Raw genomic sequence first — 21554 nt, 5'->3', positions numbered from 1 at the left:
TATGTTACATAAAGGCTACTCATTGTTCATGTTATTGAAGTATATTTATGAACGGTTGAGAAAAGTCATCGTCAGATACAAGTCACGTGTTTTACAAGTATCTCACCTACTTCATTAGAAAAGTTGATAGACTGATCATGCATGATAAACAGGATATCATAAGATCAAATAGTTTTCCTAAAAAGTCTATGCGTAGAGCTAGTTACTTTTTGCCGTGAGTTGCCATTTCCTCTCGCATTTGGTAAATTTCAAATTAATTGTATTGTACAATAAATCAAGTAAGATGGCAACAACAATACTCTTACATTAATGCACATTTATTGATTACGATCGAACTTTGAATGAGAAGATATAATAAGTACTATAAATAGAGAATGTCAAGAAGAGTTTTGAACCACCAAAAACTTTAACAACTATGAGATTTTACACACTTGAACCATTCTCCGAAAAGATTACTGAGCACTCATCACTCTGATATCAGCTTCTGCTCATCAGCCCTTGCATCAAAGATCATTTATCAGATAATCAAGAATCATCAAGGGCTACGGTCAAAATACTCGACTATTTCTGTCTAGAACGTTTGAATAGTTGTTCGGCAGTTTGAATATGAGGAATCACTTATTTCCTTTATTGTTTTGTATTAGTTGTTAGACTATGTGTCTCTACCATTTGAGTTAACTGGGAGTTTCGACTTAGGCAATAGATAAGTCATAAGGTTGAATTGAGTTGTTACAAATTAAAGAGTTGTAAAACAAAAATTTTCTAGTGAAATACTTCTTAACTCGAAGAAATGGTAACGTAGTAGCTTGAGTCTCTGAACATCCATAAAATTCATTTTTCATTTCTTTCACTTCATTGACTTATCTTGTTTATTTACTGTATTTGAGTATATAATATTCATAAGAATCATCAGATCATTTTCCCAACTATTTGCGGTCCAATCATTTCTTAAGAGTTGAAAAAATCAAGTCTTGTATAGCTAACCTGATTGAGACCGGTCACATTATTTGACAGTATTTTAGAGAAAATTTTGAAGTGTTTATTCGTCATCTCTAAGGCATAGTTTGGACTTTGGTACACATGATAGGATAAACATGTGATATATAATATAAGGATAAGTTAAGGATAAATAAGATGTAGGATATTATATTTAATGTTTGGTATGATTTTAATAATAGTGATTAAATTTATATATTAGATTGTAATGACAAAATTAAATTATCATAATAAATTTTATAATTTCAAAGTTGTTGCTTGAGTTCATATTTTTTATCTGTTCATGTACCGATAGTACTTTCATGATTTATTTAATTTTACCTAATTTTATATATTATATAATATGATAATTGAGCCCTTGATTTTGTGAGTCAAGTAAAATATCGATTTTTAAGGTGAATCGAGTGATACTAATAATTTTATTGATATTTATAAAAATATTTATATAATTATCTCGAATTCATTTATATAATTATCATATTATATAATATATAAAAATAAATAAAATATTTATTTGATTTTAATTTATACCTACTAGCATAGATTTATAAAATTAAGGGTAATTAAGTCATTTGTAGTGTATTTTATCATTAATTTAAAATTATCACACCTTTTATTAGGGATATTTTATCATTCTAAAAAATTATTTATCAAGGGCCCATGATATTATCATGAGCTTTTTAAAAATGTACCAAACATGGGATAAGGAGGATTATTTATCAATCCCTCTCTTATCTCATGTACCAAACTATGCCTTAACTATTATTTAGAAATATTTTTTTTTATTTTATTTCAACTCTTTTTAGATCTTAAGTAGATTAATGGATAAGAAAAATTATCTATATGTGTCAAATCTTTTGGTTAAATTAAATAATTTTATTTATTATTTTTTTTGTTGTTGTTATTATTATTATTATTATTATTATTAATTTTTTTTTTGACTAAACACTTCGAAATTTTTTGTTAAATTAAAAAATTAAAAATAAAATTTTAAAATTTCTATGTAACATGTTTTTAGATTCTTTTTTTGCATAAATTAATTTTTCATAAAAAATATGGAAGCTTAAAAAAATATATATAATTTATATTAAAATAAATCTAAATAACATAAAATAAAACAAAACAACATGCTTTTCATTCGGAGCTGTTTTTGAGCTAGAAAAATTTCAATATGATATGGGTCCTTTATTAGCCGCACGACAAAATTTTTTTCAGCATAGACTGAGTTCGAATAATTGTTGTGCCGTGTGGGGGGAGGGGTGGGTGGTTGTGTCCGGGGCAGACATAAATAAACCAAAGCAATTGATTGGCTCCATGGCTGGCTTCACACACGCGTCCCTTATTAAATAATAATACATACTGTTATAAATTCCATGAGCCCCATTTCGAATATTTAATATACAGTTTAAATTTAAATAAAAGCTTTGATTTTTGTTTTTTCTTTTTAAATTTAAAATTTATTAATTAATTTTCTTTGTCAATCCAAAACGATAAATGAAATTAAATATGCGATAAAATATAGGGAAAAAAATTTGTTTCCATCCAATTTTGTGTTTCGGTCCATTAAATTTTCAAAGTTTGATTTTGATACATTTTTTAAATTTTTTATTATTTTGGTTCAACTGCTGATGTTGCAGCAGAGAATGTTGATGTGATGTTGACATGATATCGAAAATTCTTGACTAGTCAACCGCTATTTTCGATATCAAGCCAAGATTACTCGTGCGAATACATCAACATTTTTCGGTGCAACATCGGTCATTGAACCAAAATAGTCGAAAATTAACAGTAAGTATATCAAAACCAAACATTGAAAACTTAGTCAACAAAAACTCAAAATTGAACAAGCTATTGGTCTAAAAAAATTATTTTTCCTAAAATATATTAAAGATAAAAAGTAACAAGCAGTCGTCTATTACAAATAGACGCATGACACTAAAACTAAAGGAAATTATACCTTATTACAACATTTGGCACCCATAGTCTTAATAAATAAATAAAAACACAAACCTACGTACCTTATTGATCAAGTATGTATGCTTGATAATTTAGTTTACAATAACAAGCAGCAAAGCATCCACACACACATATGTGTACATATGTGTGTTTATATATATCGCTAAAATTGATATATCCCATAGTCATTTTGTACATATGTGTGTTTATATATATCGCTAAAATTGATATATCCCATAGTCATTTTGTGTGGCTATATTAATGTTAGTGGTTAGCGGGTAATCAAAGTGGTCACTGAAAATAGGTGCCATATTAGCAGCCGTCTCATATTGCTCATCGATCTGCAAAATTAGTTTTGTGAAAATATATGAATACTTAGTCGTCATCGTCGAAGTCGAATTATATATATGTAAATACATGCATCCTCAAATAATGTTATGGATAAGAGAGATTTTATGACAATATTATCAGTACATTATATACCTTGTCTTGAAGATGAATGTTTGCTGCTTGCAGTATCCCCTCCTACATATATACATGTGTATACATATAAATTCGATCGCTACAACGTTGTGTTATATAAATAACAGGCGTTAAGCTTAGTTACCTTGCTCTTCAGTAACTGAATTTCTTCAAACATAATATTCATCTATATCAAAAAATCATTGATTCAATAATCGCGAAAATTTCGATTTGCAGTGTATATGGGTGTTTGTGTGTTCATAAATACTATACCTTAGTTGAGCGGATTTGATACATCCACATTTCGAGATGTTTCTCCAAAACATTCAATTCTTCCAAGCTCATTGCTCCTCCTACTCCTCCATTTATGAATCTGTACTTCAAATTACAGTAAAAAAAGGAATTATTTTAATTAAATAATTATAATGATAAATGATAACAGTTTAGTGAAAATATATTACAAGAAGCTTGTGAATATGATTATATATATCTATCTGAGGAGATGGAATTGTAATGCATGAAGTAAATATTACAAGTTATTGATTTAGTAATGTGAAATTACTAAATAATTAATTATTTTTAAAGAGGGAAATATGACATATTTTGATCATATGAAGTCCAAATGATTTGAAATTTGGATATAATATAGAAAACTCAAAGATATAGAAGTTTCATGTTTTGAGTTTTAAACACTTTGATCGTTTGATTAGTCCAGAAGGATCTAACAGTGTTAAAAAAGTTAAATATTTTATATTATATTATTTTATTTTATTAATATAATATTAAAAAAATATCGAGTCGGTGCAATTCAAATGAATTCCACAAACTGATTGAGATTGACGAGAAACAGAAGAGTAACGAGAGAGAATATGGAAAACAGTTTCAAAATTTTCTTTTCGATTTTGTGACTTATTGGTTTATCCAATCGACAAACCGACTTCAGTTTTGGAATCGTTGACACGAGGTCTTCGATTTGAGATACATCACAAGTCTCGGAATCAAATAAATAGACAGATTTTATATATACTCGATTATCAGGTACGTATTGACGTACGAGCATACATTGTTAATGTTTAGTATTGATAAATACTATTGCGTTGAACGATGGTAAATCACCAAACTTGGGTGATTTGATATTATATTTGTTGTTTATTATTATTGATGTTGTTGGATGTCGTTGTTGAGAGACGTCGTGTTGATGTTGTTCGTTCAATGATATTGCTATCGCCGGAGTTGGGGTGCGACGTATCGTTGATGTTATCCGTTCGACGATATTGCTGTCGCCGGTGTTGGGGCGACGTATCGTCGATGTTTTTGTTCTTTCGACGACATTGCTGTCGCCGGAGTTGGGGCGACGTATCGTCGATGTTTTTGTTCTTTCGACGATATTGCTGTCGCCGGAGTTGGGGTGCGACGTATCGTTGATGTTATTGTTGGAGTGTGATGTTTTTGAGATTGTTGATGGCTGATTGTCCAAAAACGGTAAAGGGGTTATTTCTATTATCATTTCAGTTATATCTTATGTTGTTGTTAATATAACTATTATGTATTGTGATGATGATTGTTGTGTATACTCACCCTTTGGGGGCTCTGTTGGATAGGTTACAAGACTATGCCGTGAGAGATGATAGTGGTGAAGGACTAGGTGTGTCTATTCAAACAATACTATAGATAATAGAAGATAGAGATAGTATAACTTATTGTTTTATTTGAGTTGTATGTGTGTATTTATTATATATTTTCTGCTACACTGACGTAGATAGTGTGGTGATTGCACTATTTGGTCGTGTATGCATTATATTATTACGTCGTTGAAAAGAAAATTTTTATGCATATGACGTTACATGTTGTATGAATACGTGAAGAGGTTTAGGGCGCCACATTGGTGGTATCAGAGCATATGTTAGATGTCTGGGATGATTAGGAGTTGAGTTTGTAATGAGGGAGTTGGATGACGATATTATCTCCGTGTGCCTGTGCATTTGACTTGTTATTGATGATTTCTCGATATGATTGATTGATCTTTACGTGCGTGTGCTTTCATGCGTAGGGATGTCAATGGGTCCGGGTTTTACCCAGACCCGTAATGGACCCGCGTGTAAGGGGTGGGTTTGGGCATACTAAATGGGTTATGGGGTGGGTCTCGGGTCCAATTTTTCAGACCCCTCCGGATATGGGACGGGTCACGGGTACTATAATACCCGCCCCATACCCGCCCCATATATGTGGATATAAATATTTAGGGTTTTAGTTTTATTAATTTTCAGTTTTTAGTAGCTCACATCAACCATAACGATCTTGACTATTTCTATGTCAATTGTTGCATTTGAATCTGCTTTTAGCAATATTGGAAGAATAGTTGGTCCTTATCTGATTTTATATTGATCTGTTTAAATTATGTAATGACTTATTTTTGGGGGTGTCAAGGTTTTTTTGGAGAGCTAGTAACTGTAGTAGCCCGAATGCCGAATTGGGTAATTAACGGATTAATGGTGATTAATCATGATCGGAAGGTCCGAAGATGGTTCGGAAGCACCGAAGAGTTCGGAAGGTCCGAAGTGAGATCGGAGGATCCGATCATGAGGTGTCAAGAGCAGCTGGACACGTGCATGTTCGGACGGTCCGAAGTGTATGATCGGAGGATCCGATCATGAGCTGTCAAGAGCCAGTGGACACGTAGCGTTCGGACGTTCCGAAGTGGTGTTCGGAGGATCCGAACATGGCCTATAAATAGTGGTCGGATTTCCTCATTTTGACTCGCCAATTCAGAGAGTTCCATAGCATTTCAGTCGTTTCTGACAGGTTCTAGTCGTGTTCCGAGATTTGGGCACTAGCGGGGAGCTGCTGGTCTTGTAGCAGAGCTGTGCTCTAGTTGGGAGCTAGCGGCATCAGCGGGCTAGCGACGGACGAAGGTTTGGAATTTTATCAGTATTTATCTCAGGATTATCTAGTTAAGTCTGGTAGATAAGTTTAGTGATGGTTTTCACTTGATGAATAGGCTTGGATTAGACCTGTTGTCTGGTTGTTCCAGTGGATTAGGATTGCTGTGATAGAGGTACGAAAGTACTATCCGAGATATCCTGGTTGAGTATACATTCATATATGTGTTGCATGATTATGTGGTGCATTGATATATGTCATATGATGCATGCTATTATGTCACGTTTATTACTGCACGTTGCATTTCATGTTGAGCCGTATCTCCTTCGAGATAGCCTTTGCTGTTGAGCTGTATCTCTTTCGAGATAAGCTATATCTTGGGGCCGCTCAGCCCTGTCTTGTGGACGCATGGACACCGAGAGTACACAGTGGCCGACGGGTCGGGAGGGCTTCGGTGGTCCGGGACATTTTAGGTCCACGTCTGTCTTGTAGTGGATGCAGTGACCCAGAGGTTGGACCGCGCGGCACTATCCACTTGGCGCCTCTAGACTGAGCATTGTTGAGATCCTTTTGTGATTCCTGTTTCTTGACTACCCCGGTATCATGATCATAGCATGTGCATTTCATATAGGTCTGTATACTCATACTTTTGTACTGGGCGTTCTTATCGCTCACGTCCTCGGTTTTGTTTATCTTGGACACCCCATTCCCTCGGGGCAGGTCTCAGGTTGGATGGTTCCGGAGGAGCAGGAGGAGGACGTTGAGTAGCCGGTTGGTTTAGTTTCGGTATCATTTGATTCGATATGGTTGTACCAGATATTCTTTACCTTATTTTGAGTTGTTCTAGAGTTCGTTTGGGTTGTATAACTATCATTTGTTAGTTGTTTCCGCTATTATCTCTGATTAGTAATTATTAAGTTAATTGCATGCTTAGTTTTCAATTAGTAGGTGATTCTGGAACGGGTCACTACATTTATGGTATCAGAGCATGCGTATGATTTTGGGATATAGATTTTGTTTTGGGATTTCCGTTGACCATTTTTCCCTATTCTATCTTGTAGCGATGGCTGACCATTTTGATGACGGGAGTAGTCAGGGGAGTGTAGGTCGATGGGGTGACCAGGATGATCTTAGGCGTCACCATGAGCATCGTCATCGTCGGGATGGTCCTAGGCGTTTCGATATGCATCGTTTCATGCAGATGGGGCCTAAGCCTTTAGTTGGCGGTGAGACTCCCGATGATGCGGAGGATTGGTTAGAGCGCATGGAGAGTTGTTTCCGCGCATTCCAGTGCACCGATGAGCAGAAGATGGAGACCCTTAGTTTTCTTCTTGAGGGCCGTGCTCGCAGGTGGTGGCGATCGACTTCTGCGCCGATAGTTCAGTCTCAGGGTAGAGCGACTTGGGCCGATTTCCGTGCAGCGTTCATGCAGCTGTACTTTCCTCCAGCCCTTCGCCAGGCCAAGACGATTGAGCTCTTGAACCTGAAGCAGGGGAGTATGTCTGTTGATGAGTATCAGCAGAAATTCTTTGAGTTATTACCCTTCGCTCCTCATATCAGTGGCAGTTCTGAGGCCAAGTATGATCATTTCCTCCAGGGCCTTAATCAGGAGATCTTTGATCGAGTCACTGTCTGTGATAATCCTACTTCGTACGATGGGTTGGTGAACCGGTGTCGTCAAGCAGAGATCAGTCTCCAGCGTGGTAGGGCTATTCTTTCTTCTAGACCTCCGAGTACTTTGAGGCCTCGATCTCAGTCGTTCAAGAAATCTGGTTCGTCTTCTTCTGGATCTAGATCTCGATCTAGCGGTGTTTTCCGCTTTGGTAAGAAGAAGGAGTCTTGTGCGCATTGTGGGAAGAACCATCCATCGGAGCAATGCCGAGTAGCCGCAGGAGCTTGTTATCAGTGCGGAGAGATGGGGCATATTAAGAAGAATTGTCCTCAGTTGCGAGGTGGAGCAGGATCTGGTTCTGGATCTCAGGCGACTGTTCAGCAGAGGAGGCAGGGTCAGGCAGTGGGTAGTTCGAATCTTCGACCTCGTGCCCAAGGTCAAGTTTTTGCGTTGAACCAGGATCAGGCTGCAGACGAGACCGAGAGAGTCATAGCAGGTACTTTTTGTTTATGCGGTATTCCTGCTTTTGTTCTTATAGATACCGGAGCATCTCATTCATTCATTTCTGCACGATTCGTTAAACGTCATAAGTTACCGTATGTTTCTCTAGACGTCATTCTTTCTGTTTCTACCCCGATGGGTCATTCGGTTTTAGCCAAGCGTCTAGTGATGGGTTGTCCTTTAGATTTTGAGGGTAACGAGTTGACTGCGAATCTTATGATTCTGGAGATGGAAGATTTTGATTGTATTTTGGGTATAGACATTTTGACTACCTACCGAGCTACTGTGGATTGTTACCAGAAGCTTGTTCAGTTTCGTACGACTGAGAGCTCTAGTTGGTTTTTCTATGGTGAGGGAGCGCGACCTCCGATGCCAGTAGTATCTGCTCTGAAAGCCTGTCGTGCTTTAGAGGCGGGCGGGGAAGGCTACCTCATCTATACAATTGATACGTCCACAGGTAGTGTTGGTATAGAGGATATTCCAGTGGTTTGTGAATTTCCTGATGTATTTCCAGAAGAGATTCCTGGTTTTCCTCCGGTTAGAGAGGTGGAGTTTGGCATTGAATTAATGCCAGGGACTGCACCGATTTCTCGTGCCCCCTATCGTCTGGCTCCGTCAGAGATGAGAGAGCTGAAGCAGCAATTGCAGGATCTTCTTGATAAAGGTTATATTCGCCCGAGTGTTTCGCCTTGGGGAGCTCCAGTCTTGTTTGTCAAGAAGAAGGATGGATCGATGCGGTTGTGCATTGATTATCGCCAGCTGAATCGGGTGACGATCAAAAACAAGTACCCATTACCCCGTATTGATGACTTGTTCGATCAGCTTCAGGGTACTTCTGTTTACTCCAAGATCGACTTGCGATCAGGTTATCATCAGATGAGAGTCAGAGATGATGATATTTCCAAGACTGCATTTCGTACTCGTTATGGGCATTACGAGTTTCTAGTTATGCCATTCGGATTGACGAATGCGCCAGCGGTGTTCATGAATCTGATGAACCGAGTCTTCCGAGATTTTCTGGATCAGTTTGTGGTGGTTTTCATTGACGATATCTTGATCTATTCTCATAGTGTGGAAGAGCATGTCCAGCACTTGAGGATTGTGTTGCAGATTCTTCGCGAGAAGCAATTGTATGCTAAGCTGAGTAAGTGCGAGTTCTGGATTGATCGTGTAGTATTCCTTGGTCATGTGATTTCCAAGGAAGGAATTTCTGTGGATCCCAGCAAGATTGAGGCAGTGCTAAATTGGTCACGACCTACGACGGTGGCTGAGATCCGTAGTTTTCTAGGTCTAGCAGGGTATTATCGTCGCTTCATCGTGAATTTCTCCCAGGTAGCTAGACCTTTGACGCAACTTACTCGGAAGGATGTTCCATTTGAGTGGTCATCTGAGTGCGAAGATAGTTTCAGAGAGCTTCGTCGACTTCTGACTTCTGCACCTGTTTTGGCGTTACCGTCAGGATCTGATGGTTTCAGTGTTTACACCGATGCCTCTTCTCAAGGCTTAGGGTGTGTGTTGACGCAAAACGGTCATGTGATTGCTTATGCTTCCAGACAGCTGAAATCTCACGAGGAGAAGTATCCTACTCATGATCTAGAGTTGGCAGCTATTGTGTTCGCGCTGAAGATTTGGCGTCATTACTTGTACGGGGTTAAGTTTGAAATCTTTACTGATCATAAGAGTCTGAAATATCTGTTCACTCAGGCTGAGTTGAACATGAGGCAACGTCGTTGGATGGATTTGCTGAAAGATTATGACTGCGAGATCAAGTACCATCCAGGATCTGCAAATCTCACAGCTGATGCTCTTAGTCGCAAAGTGAGAGTTTCTGCACTTCAGACCAGTGCTATGATTAGTACTATTCAGGATTGTTGTTCGTTGGGATTTAATTTCAAACATCGGAAAGGTATGGAGAGCATTCGTGTTGCTACCATTTTATCTGAGCCAGCCTTGTTCGCTCGGATTCGAGATGCTCAGATGTCTGATCTCAAGACTCAGAGATTAGCTCGGTTAGCGGGTGGAGATAGCAGTTTCCATTATCAGTCTAATGGTCTTCTGTGTTTGTCTAATCGAGTTGTAGTACCAGAAGATGATAATTTGAGGGAGGAGATCTTATCTCATGCTCATCGAAGTAAGTTGAGTATTCATCCAGGAAGTAATAAGATGTATAAAGACTTGAGGACACGATTTTGGTGGAAAGGGATGAAGCGCAGTGTTTATCAGTTTGTTTCCAAGTGTCTTGTTTGTCAACAGGTTAAGGCAGAGCACCGTCGACCTGGAGGATTATTGTTGAATCTACCTATTCCTGAATGGAAGTGGGAGCATATCGCGATGGATTTCATTACTCACTTGCCATTATCGTCGAGGAATAGTGACGCTATTTGGGTAGTGGTGGATCGACTCACCAAGTCTGCTCATTTTCTGTCTTATAACCGGGATTTCACTTTCGATCGTATGGCTCGATTGTACATTCAGGAGATTGTACGTTTGCATGGAGTGCCTGTCAGTATTGTCAGTGACAGAGATCCTCGTTTTACCTCACGGTTTTGGGGTAGTTTCCAGTCAGTTTTGGGTACTACACTGAGTCTGAGTACTGCTTATCATCCGGAGACTGACGGTCAGTCAGAGAGGACTATCCGTACGCTTGAGGATATGTTGCGAGCCTGTGTTATGGATTTCGGACCCGCTTGGCAGGATCATTTGCCTTTGATTGAGTTCGCGTACAACAACAGCTACCATCGTAGTATTGGTATGGCACCATTTGAGGCGTTGTATGGGCGACGTTGTCGTACTCCTTTATTCTGGGACGAAGTTGGTGAACGACATGTTGAGGGACCGGAGTTAGTCCAGCAGGCTATTGATAAAGTTGCAGTAATCAAGAAGAGGATTAAGATTGCCCAGGATCGACAGGCTAGTTATGCGAACACCAAGCGGCGACCTCTTTATTTTCAGCCAGGTGAGAAAGTGTTTCTCCGAGTTTCGCCTTTTCGCAGGATTTTGAGATTTGGTCTCAAGGGTAAGCTATCTCCGAGATTCATTGGTCCTTTTGAGATTCTAGAATGTGTGGGAGATTTAGCTTACAGGTTAGCATTACCTCCGTATTTGTCCGGTATTCATGATGTGTTCCACGTATCTTTGTTGAGACGATACGTAGCAGATGAGTCTCACATCTTGCATCCCTCTGAAGTTCAACTTGAATCAGATTTGTCTTACGTGGAGCGACCAGTTCAGATTCTCGATCGCAAAGACAAGGTGTTGCGGAATAAGATCATTCCTCTTGTCTTAGTACAGTGGCAGCGCAGAGGCACTGAAGAAGCCACTTGGGAGTTAGAGAGTCGTATGCGTTCAGAACATCCAGAGCTCTTTTGAGTTTTGCTTTGTATATGTTTGTGTTTTTCAATTGTAATCGAGATATCAGTTGTATTCAACAACAATTGAGATATAATAGCGATGTTGTTATTTCGTTTTGTTCATTCTCTAAGCCTGATTTCGAGGACGAAATCTTTTAAGGGGGGGAGAATGTAGTAGCCCGAATGCCGAATTGGGTAATTAACGGATTAATGGTGATTAATCATGATCGGAAGGTCCGAAGATGGTTCGGAAGCACCGAAGAGTTCGGAAGGTCCGAAGTGAGATCGGAGGATCCGATCATGAGGTGTCAAGAGCAGCTGGACACGTGCATGTTCGGACGGTCCGAAGTGTATGATCGGAGGATCCGATCATGAGCTGTCAAGAGCCAGTGGACACGTAGCGTTCGGACGTTCCGAAGTGGTGTTCGGAGGATCCGAACATGGCCTATAAATAGTGGTCGGATTTCCTCATTTTGACTCGCCAATTCAGAGAGTTCCATAGCATTTCAGTCGTTTCTGACAGGTTCTAGTCGTGTTCCGAGATTTGGGCACTAGCGGGGAGCTGCTGGTCTTGTAGCAGAGCTGTGCTCTAGTTGGGAGCTAGCGGCATCAGCGGGCTAGCGACGGACGAAGGTTTGGAATTTTATCAGTATTTATCTCAGGATTATCTAGTTAAGTCTGGTAGATAAGTTTAGTGATGGTTTTCACTTGATGAATAGGCTTGGATTAGACCTGTTGTCTGGTTGTTCCAGTGGATTAGGATTGCTGTGATAGAGGTACGAAAGTACTATCCGAGATATCCTGGTTGAGTATACATTCATATATGTGTTGCATGATTATGTGGTGCATTGATATATGTCATATGATGCATGCTATTATGTCACGTTTATTACTGCACGTTGCATTTCATGTTGAGCCGTATCTCCTTCGAGATAGCCTTTGCTGTTGAGCTGTATCTCTTTCGAGATAAGCTATATCTTGGGGCCGCTCAGCCCTGTCTTGTGGACGCATGGACACCGAGAGTACACAGTGGCCGACGGGTCGGGAGGGCTTCGGTGGTCCGGGACATTTTAGGTCCACGTCTGTCTTGTAGTGGATGCAGTGACCCAGAGGTTGGACCGCGCGGCACTATCCACTTGGCGCCTCTAGACTGAGCATTGTTGAGATCCTTTTGTGATTCCTGTTTCTTGACTACCCCGGTATCATGATCATAGCATGTGCATTTCATATAGGTCTGTATACTCATACTTTTGTACTGGGCGTTCTTATCGCTCACGTCCTCGGTTTTGTTTATCTTGGACACCCCATTCCCTCGGGGCAGGTCTCAGGTTGGATGGTTCCGGAGGAGCAGGAGGAGGACGTTGAGTAGCCGGTTGGTTTAGTTTCGGTATCATTTGATTCGATATGGTTGTACCAGATATTCTTTACCTTATTTTGAGTTGTTCTAGAGTTCGTTTGGGTTGTATAACTATCATTTGTTAGTTGTTTCCGCTATTATCTCTGATTAGTAATTATTAAGTTAATTGCATGCTTAGTTTTCAATTAGTAGGTGATTCTGGAACGGGTCACTACAGTAACTCTTTTTTTTATGTAATTCTTTATGTCGTGAAAATACTTTGTTTGTTATTATTAAGTGTGGTCGAAGACATAAATTAATTTTTCACAATGTTGTATTTAGAGGTTTGTCTATTTCATAATTCAGTCATGTGAGAAGAAATATTATTATTTTATTTTAAAAAAATTCGGATCTCACGGGTCTACGACCCCGTTTCGTGTTCGAGGTGAGGTGGGTCCGAAATATATTTAACCAGGGTGGGCGGGTAATGGGTCAGTTTTTTTCATGGGGAGGGTCTTGGGTTTAGCCAAACTCGTCCCATACCCGCCTCATTGACATCTCTATTCATGCGAAAGGTGTGATGATGATTACTGGATTATAATTGTTAAATGTTATGGTTAACAATTTGATTTCCAATGATGGCAGCTAGAGAACAGGTACATCCAAAAGAGGAAAAAGAAGAGGTTGACAGTGACTTTGGACAGATGAATCCATTGCCACCTCCTCCTATGGGACATGCACCTGCAGATCAGCCTTTATTGCCTAGTGAGTTGACTTTGGCACAGTTTAGTAGTTATCTTTATTGATAGAGTGGTTGAAACATTATATTTAGGTAGTTATTTGATTTAGAATTTCATAATTACACGGACGAGTATGACTATTCATCAACCTCATGCTGAAAACATGGGATCTTCTACCGAGATTTGATAGTTCTGAGACTAGCGAGCGAGCAGAGGAGAGAATTGAGAGGATAAAGCAGATATTTGTGACTGCTCTGTGTGCTAGGTCTTCTTGGTTACGATTGACTACATTCCAGCTTTCGAGGAATTTATTATTGTGGTGGCAGACGACTGAGGCCGATTGAGAGCACAGGGCCGTACTATTGATTGGGATGTATTCCGATCTTGTTTTCTTGATAAATATTTTTTTATAGCAGGCAGACAAAAGAAAGAAAGAGAATTCGAGGATTTGAGATAGGGTAGTATGTCTGTTGCTGAGTATGAGACTCGATATTCTGCATTGTTGAATTATGTGCCACATGTTGCTATGAATGTTCATGCTAAGATGAGGCACTTCTTGAAAGGGTTGAAGTTAGAGTTATCTGATTGTGTGCAATCAAATAACCTGGTATCATTTGAGGATTCAGTGACGAGGGCTGAGATGGCTGATTTGGTTATGCAGGAGTATGGGGCTCAAGGACGATTATCAGAGCCGACTAGGGAGTCATTGCGACTGCAAAGACAGTCTTTTAAATAACAGAAGGGTTCATCTTCTTCATCCTCATCTGGGAAGCGCCGATTTGATTCGCGACGTGTTGAGAGTCGTGGAGGTAGTTCTCAGTCTGTTCAGGGGCAGAGACGGGAGTCCATAGCAGTGAGATGTTTTCGTTTTGGGGGACCTCATCTGATCAGACAGTGTACACAAACCGAGATCAATTGTTTTGAGTGTGGCGGTGTGGGCCATATAGCCAGACAGTGTCCTAGTCGTGTGGGACAGCAAGAGCCCAGGAGTGATAGAGGTTGATCCTCTGAGAGGGGAGGACGATAGCCTCAGCAGTTTACACCAAGACCTTCTGAAGGACAACCACGTATGCAGGGAGCTGGTCCGCCTCAGGCACATGTGTATGGCTTGACACGAGAGCAGTCTGAGGAGGCAAGAGATGAGATGATAGCGGGTAAGTGTTATTTATGTTCTTATCCTGCTTATATTCTTGTTGATACAGGTGTCTCGCATACTTTTATATCGAAGAGGTTTGTGGTTGAGCATCATATGCTCTCATCTCCATTACCTATGCCTATTTCTGTTTCGACACCCTCTGGAGTTGATATATCAGTTGTATCTATGATATCATATGGTATTATTTCTTATGAGAGCTACGAGCTGAGATCAGATATGATTATTCTGGAGATGACTGATTTTGATTGTATTATGAGAATTAATGTCCTGAGGAGATATTGTGCGCTTGTTGATTGTTATCAACGGGTGGTATATTTTTATACGGGTGAGAAAGAGCGTTGAACATTTTATGGGAAGGGTTCTCGTCCCCGCGTTCCGTTTGTATCTGCTATCCGAATGTCTCGATTATTGGAGCATGGACATGAGGGTTATATTATTTATGCTGTAGATGTGACAGAAAAGAAGAAGGAGGTGGAATAGAGGAGATACATGTAGTTGCTGAGTTTGCCAATGTATTTCCTGATGACATTCCAGGCTTCCCAACAGTTCTTGAGGTGGAGTTCGGGATTGAGTTGATGCCAGGTACTTCCCTTATTTCTCGTACTCCTTACAGAATGGCACCAGCAGAGTTGAGAGAGTTGCAGGACTTGCTGGAAAAGGGTTACATTCGCCCTAGTGTATCACCTTGGGGTGCACCAGTCTTATTTGTGAGAAATAAAGATGGTACGATGCGGCTTTGTATTGATTATCGACATCTGAATAAGGTAAAGATTAAGAATAAATATCCTCTCCCTTGTATTGATGATTTGTTTGATCAGTTGCAGGGAACCTCATTATATTCGAAGATTGATTTGAGCTCACGATATCATCAGATACGAGTTAGAGAGAATGATATTCAGAAGACAGCATTCAGGACCAGATATGGAAATTATGAGTTTTTGGTTATGCCGTTTGGGTTGACGAATGCTCCAGCTTTGTTTATGAGTTTTATGAACATGGTATTTCGGCCTTATCTCGATCAGTTTGTTACTGTGTTTATTGATGATATATTGATATATTCCAGGAGTGAGGCTGAGCATGCAGGGCATTTACGTTCAGTATTACAGGTACTGCGAGATAGACAGTTGTATGCCAAACTCAGTAAGTGTGAGTTTTGGCTGGATCGAGTGCTCTTCTTGGGTCATGTTATATTGAGAGATGGGATTTCTGTTGATCCAATGAAGGTCAAAGCCGTATTACTGTGGTCTGCACCTACATTTGTACAAGAGATCCGTAGTTTCTTGGATTTAGCAGGTTATTATCGTCGATTTATCGATGGATTTTCAAATATTGCTGGACCATTGACACAATTGACTCAGAAAGGTTTGCGATTTCAGTGGTCTGAAGTATGTGAGAGGAGTTTTCAGGAGTTGAAGCACCGACTGACGACTGCACCAGTGTTATCAATCCATACAGAAAACAAGAGGTTTGTTTTTTATACTGATGCATATTACATGGTTTGGGATGTGTTTTGATACTGGATCCACATGTAGTAGCATATGCCTCGAGACAGCTGAAACCACACGAAACAAGGTACCATGTGCATGATTTGGAGTTGGCAGCCATTATCTTTGCCTTATAGATATGATGACACTATTTATATGGTACCTCATTTACGATTTATACTGATCACAAGAGATTGAGATTTTTGTTTACACAGACAGAGTTGAATATGAGACAGAGACGATGGTTAGATTTGCTGAAGGATTATGACTGTGAGATTGAATATCATCCTGGTCGAGCCAATCTTATAGCTGATGCATTGAGCCGTAAAGTGAGTTGTACTGCAGAGGATGTGAGTCGTCTATCAGCTATGATGATGTCTTGTTGTTCCTTGGGATATGATTTTGATATCTCGACGACTCCTATCCATGTATCTATCTTATTAGCCGAACCTGATATATATGGTTGTATTCGTGATGCACATATGACAGATGAGAGAGTTCAGTGATGGAAGGAGTTGGTGTCTCGGAAACAAGATACTTGTTTTAGAGTGACTGATGATGGTAGTTTGAGGATGAATGATAGATGGGTAGTTCCTGATGCATCTGAGTTGCGCTAGGGCCTGTTGCGACGTGCACATTGTAGTCGGTATTCTATCCACCCTGGTGGCAAGAAGATGTATAAGGATCTACGCTCTCAGTTTTGGTGGAAGGAAATGAAACGTGATGTGATTGATTTTGTATGTCGATGTCTCAATTGTCAACAGATCAAAGCTGAGAGGAGAAGGCCAAGAGGTGAATTGAAGAGTTTAGAAGTATCGACTTGGAAATGGGAGCACATATCGATGGATTTTGTGACTCATTTGCCAAGAAGCACTGGAACTATTTATGCTATTTGGTGAATGTTAATCGATTGACGAAAGTTGCACATTTTATACCTTAGAGCATGAGTAGTACGTACTTGACGATGGCACAATTTTATATACGAGAGATTGTACTATTTCATGGGATTCCAGTGTTTATTATTTTTTATAGAGATCCTCGTTTTAATTCTAATTTTTGGGAAGGATTGCAGACTGCGATGGGGACAGAGTTGAGATTGAGTACATCTTATCATCCCCAGACAGATGGTCAGATTGAGCGTACTATTCAGATGCTGGAGGATATGTTGCGTGCTTATGTTATGGATTTTAAATTTGTTTGGCAGTCATCTATTCCATTGGTAAGGTTTGCGTATAACAATAGTTATCAGAGTAGTATTCATATGGTTCCATTTGAGACATTGTATGGGAGATGTTGTAGATCTCCGTTATACTGGGATGATGTTGATCGAGCTACATTTACCGGTCCTGATATGATTCATGAGATGAAACATAAAGTAAAGTTGATACAACAACGATTGAAAGCAGCTCAAGATAGACAGGCCGCCTATGCCAATAAAAGACGAAGACCCTTAGATTTTCAACAGGGCGATCGAGTATTTTTGAAAGTTTCTCCTTTTCGTGGCACAGTGCGATTTGTATGAAAGGAAAGTTGGCACCGAGATATGTTGGTCCGTACGAGATATTGCAGCGGATAGGCACTTTGGCTTCCCGATTGGCTCTACCTCCATCTTTATCTGGTATTCATGATGTGTTTCATGTGTCGATGTTGCGGAAGTATGAGCCGGATCCTTCACATGTGTTGGATATTTCTAAAGTTCAGTTAGATCCTGATGTATCTTATGTTGAGAGACAAGTTTGTATTTTGGATCGATCTGAACGGAAGCTTCGTAGTAAGTTATACCGATGGTGAAGGTTCAGTGAGATCATAGAGGTGTCGAAGAGGCCACTTGGGAGACAGAGCAGCATATGAGAGAGCTCTACCCCTACTTGTTCTTATGGTATGACGTATCTTTATTTGTGCATGTTTCTATTGTTGTTGATTAATTTCGGGGTCAAAATTCATTTAAGGGGGGAGGGTAGAAATGTAATGCATGAAGTAACATTTACAAGTTGTTGATTTAGTAATTTGAAATTACTAAATAATTAATTATTTTTAAAGAGAAAAATATGACATATTTTGATCATATGAAGTCCAAATGATTTGAAATTTGGATATAATATAGAAAACTCAAAGATATAGAAGTTTCATGTTTTGAGTTTTAGACACTTTGATCGTTTGACTAGTCCAAAAGGATTAACGGTGTTAAAAATGTTAAATATTTTATATTATATTATATTATTTTATTAATATAATATAATATAATATAATATCAAAAAATATCGAGTCGGTGGAATTCAAATGAATTCCACAAACTGATTGAGATTGACGAGAAACAAAAGAGTAACGAGAGAGAATATGGAATATAGTTTCAAAATTTTCTTTTCGATTTTGTGACTTATCGGTTTATCCAATCGACAAACCGACTTCAGTTTTGGGATTGTTGACACGAGGTCTTCGATTTGAGATATATCACAAGTCTCGGGATCAAAGAAATAGCCAGATTTTATACATACTCGATTATCAGGTACGTGTTGACGTACGAGCATATGTTGTTATTGTTTAGTATTGATAAATACTATTGCGTTGAACGATGGTAAATCACCGGAATTGGGTGATTTATATTATATTTGATGTTTTTATTATTGTTGATGTTGTTGGCTGTCTTTGTTGAGAGACGTCATGTTTATGTTGTTCGTTCAACAATATTGTTGTCGCCGGAGTTGAGATGCGACGTATCGTCGATGTTATTCGTTCGACGATATTGCTGTCGCCGGTGTTGGGGTGCGATGTATCGTCGATTTTTTTGTTCGTTCGACGATATTGCTGTCGCCGGAGTTGAGGTGCGACGTATCGTCGATGTTATTATTGCAGTGTGATGTTGTTGAGGTTGTTGATGGCTGATTGTCCAGAAACGACAAATGAGGTATTTCTATTATCATTTCATTTATATATTATGTTGTTGTTAATATAACTATTATGTATTGCGATGATGATTGTTGTGTATGCTTACCCTTTGGAGGTTGTTTCTGTTGCATAGGTTACAGGAGTATGCCGTGAGACATGATAGTGGTGAAGGATTAGGTGTGTCTAGTTAAACAATCCTATAGATAATAGTAGATATAGACATTATAACTTATTGTTTTATTTGAGTTGTATGTGTGTATTTATTATACTGTTTCTGCTACACTGACGTAGATAGTGTGGTGATTGCACTATGTGGTCGTATATGCATTATATTATTACGTCGTTAAAAAGAAATTTTTTATGCATATGACGTCACATGCTGTATGACTACGTGGTGAGGTTTGGAGCGTCACAGGAATAATATATATGTATAAAAATAAAAATCAATTACATACTTTTACCTTAATCCTTTTTGGAGTCCTTCGATTTCCTGCCTCAGCATGCTAATTTCCTTACTCGGGTCCTGCGATTAAATTTTTGTAAGATGCGCTGCATGGAAACTTCTACTTGACTACCAAATTTTTACTTGTGTATGCGCGTGCAACATATATACATCGAAAGTTTCTAGAAGTTTTTGAAATAGAATTAGAGTGGATCAAATATTGCCACTATAGTACTTTCATATCATGTTATATCTAGTAAGAATATAATTCCCAAGATTTAAATTTTCAATTCTGTTTCTTTTGATTAAGCAAATATATAAATTGACTTTTCATGATTAGAATCAAGCAGCCACTCTACTCAAGAATATGTAATTCTATTTTTTAATTTTATAGAATTATATGAGCGATAGATAATTATTTTGCCAGTGAAAAAGCAACATTTGAAAGGATATAGATCATTCAAACTAATTGATTACCATAACTAATAATGTTAACACATATGATATGGCAAAAACTTGTGTGAGACAGTCTCACGGGTCGTATTTTGTGAGACAGATCTCTTATTTGAGTCATCTATGAAAATGTATTATTTTTTATACTAAGAGTATTATTTTTTTATTGTGAATATCGGTAGGTTTGACTCGTCTCACAGATAAATATTCATGAGACGGTCTCACAAAAAACCTACTCCATATGACATAACCAGATTATCATTACATATGTATGTTTGTATGTATATATATACATACATACATACATACATATATACATACATACATTAAATATATATATATATATATGTTATCATTATGTATAGAAGCCAGGTGAGCTCCATAATTTTTAGCGTGACATAAATTATATATATATTATTAAAATTGGTTTAGAAAATGCTGAATGAATAAAAGTACCATAAGGTGGTTGTCCAATTTAGGGTCTTCGGCTGCGGCTCCAGGATTGCACTTGATGTACCTTTCAATCAAGTCTTGCATGGTTCTTCCACAAAATACATAATATATCAAAATAAATAATTATAGACTATTCCTAAATTTTAAATCTTAGTTAATGTAATCATGGACTTCATACATGAAAAAAAAAAAAAAAAAGACAACCAATTGAAATTCTCTGATATTCATTCATTTCAAAATTTTAAATTTTAATTTGTATCATAGGACTGTAATTATATATATATAAAAATTAACATAATTAATTGGAGACTAAGCATAGAATTTATTATAATATATGTACCCTTTGGTGGCTTGTTGATAGAGCTTTCCGTGGGCGGAGAAAATGAAAACTCCAATTTCAGCATCGCACAGCACAGACAGCTCCTTAGCCTTCTTGAGGAGCCCCGCACGACGCTTGCAGAAGGTCACCTGCCGGTGCACCGGATTCTCGATCCTCTTCATCTGGATCTTTCCACGAGCCATCGAATATATATACTCAAAACGCGATTGATAATTAATGTAAATTTAATCGGTTTAGAATTCTTGATGTATCGAAGACAACCTTGCACTAGTTTGAACTAGCTTCTAGTATTGCCCTCATTTCCCAGATGGATCTCACACTTAATTACTTCATTCATCTTGTCCTCCATACAAGCTTGTTATATATATGCAGGACACCCCTCATTCCCGGTCTAAATCAATTAATATAAAGTCCTAAAAGCATATATATATATATATATATATATATATATGTATGTATATGTATATGCACCATCACCAATATTCTCAAAACCCATTTTAATTTAAT

The 21554-nt window shown here is 38.4% G+C and overlaps 1 protein-coding gene across 1 annotated transcript; it reads right to left on the bottom strand.

The window, feature by feature from the left end:
• Nucleotides 1-2987: 2987 nt before the first annotated feature.
• On the bottom strand, nt 2988-21412 carry LOC140836227 (agamous-like MADS-box protein AGL12). The gene is made up of 7 exons (XM_073201605.1): nt 21048-21412; nt 20711-20795; nt 19821-19882; nt 3688-3787; nt 3560-3601; nt 3436-3477; nt 2988-3293 (listed from the first exon to the last, which is right to left on the bottom strand). Exons 1-7 carry the CDS (start codon nt 21227-21229, stop codon nt 3171-3173), a joined length of 636 nt encoding a protein of 211 aa, XP_073057706.1. The 5' UTR covers nt 21230-21412; the 3' UTR covers nt 2988-3170.
• Nucleotides 21413-21554: the final 142 nt, after the last annotated feature.

Source organism: Primulina eburnea, chromosome 7 (assembly GCF_022965805.1).
Source record: "Primulina eburnea isolate SZY01 chromosome 7, ASM2296580v1, whole genome shotgun sequence".
NCBI lineage: Eukaryota > Viridiplantae > Streptophyta > Magnoliopsida > Lamiales > Gesneriaceae > Primulina > Primulina eburnea.
The sequence above is the reverse complement of the archived record's forward strand: the minus strand, read 5'-3'. Positions and strand labels throughout refer to the sequence as shown.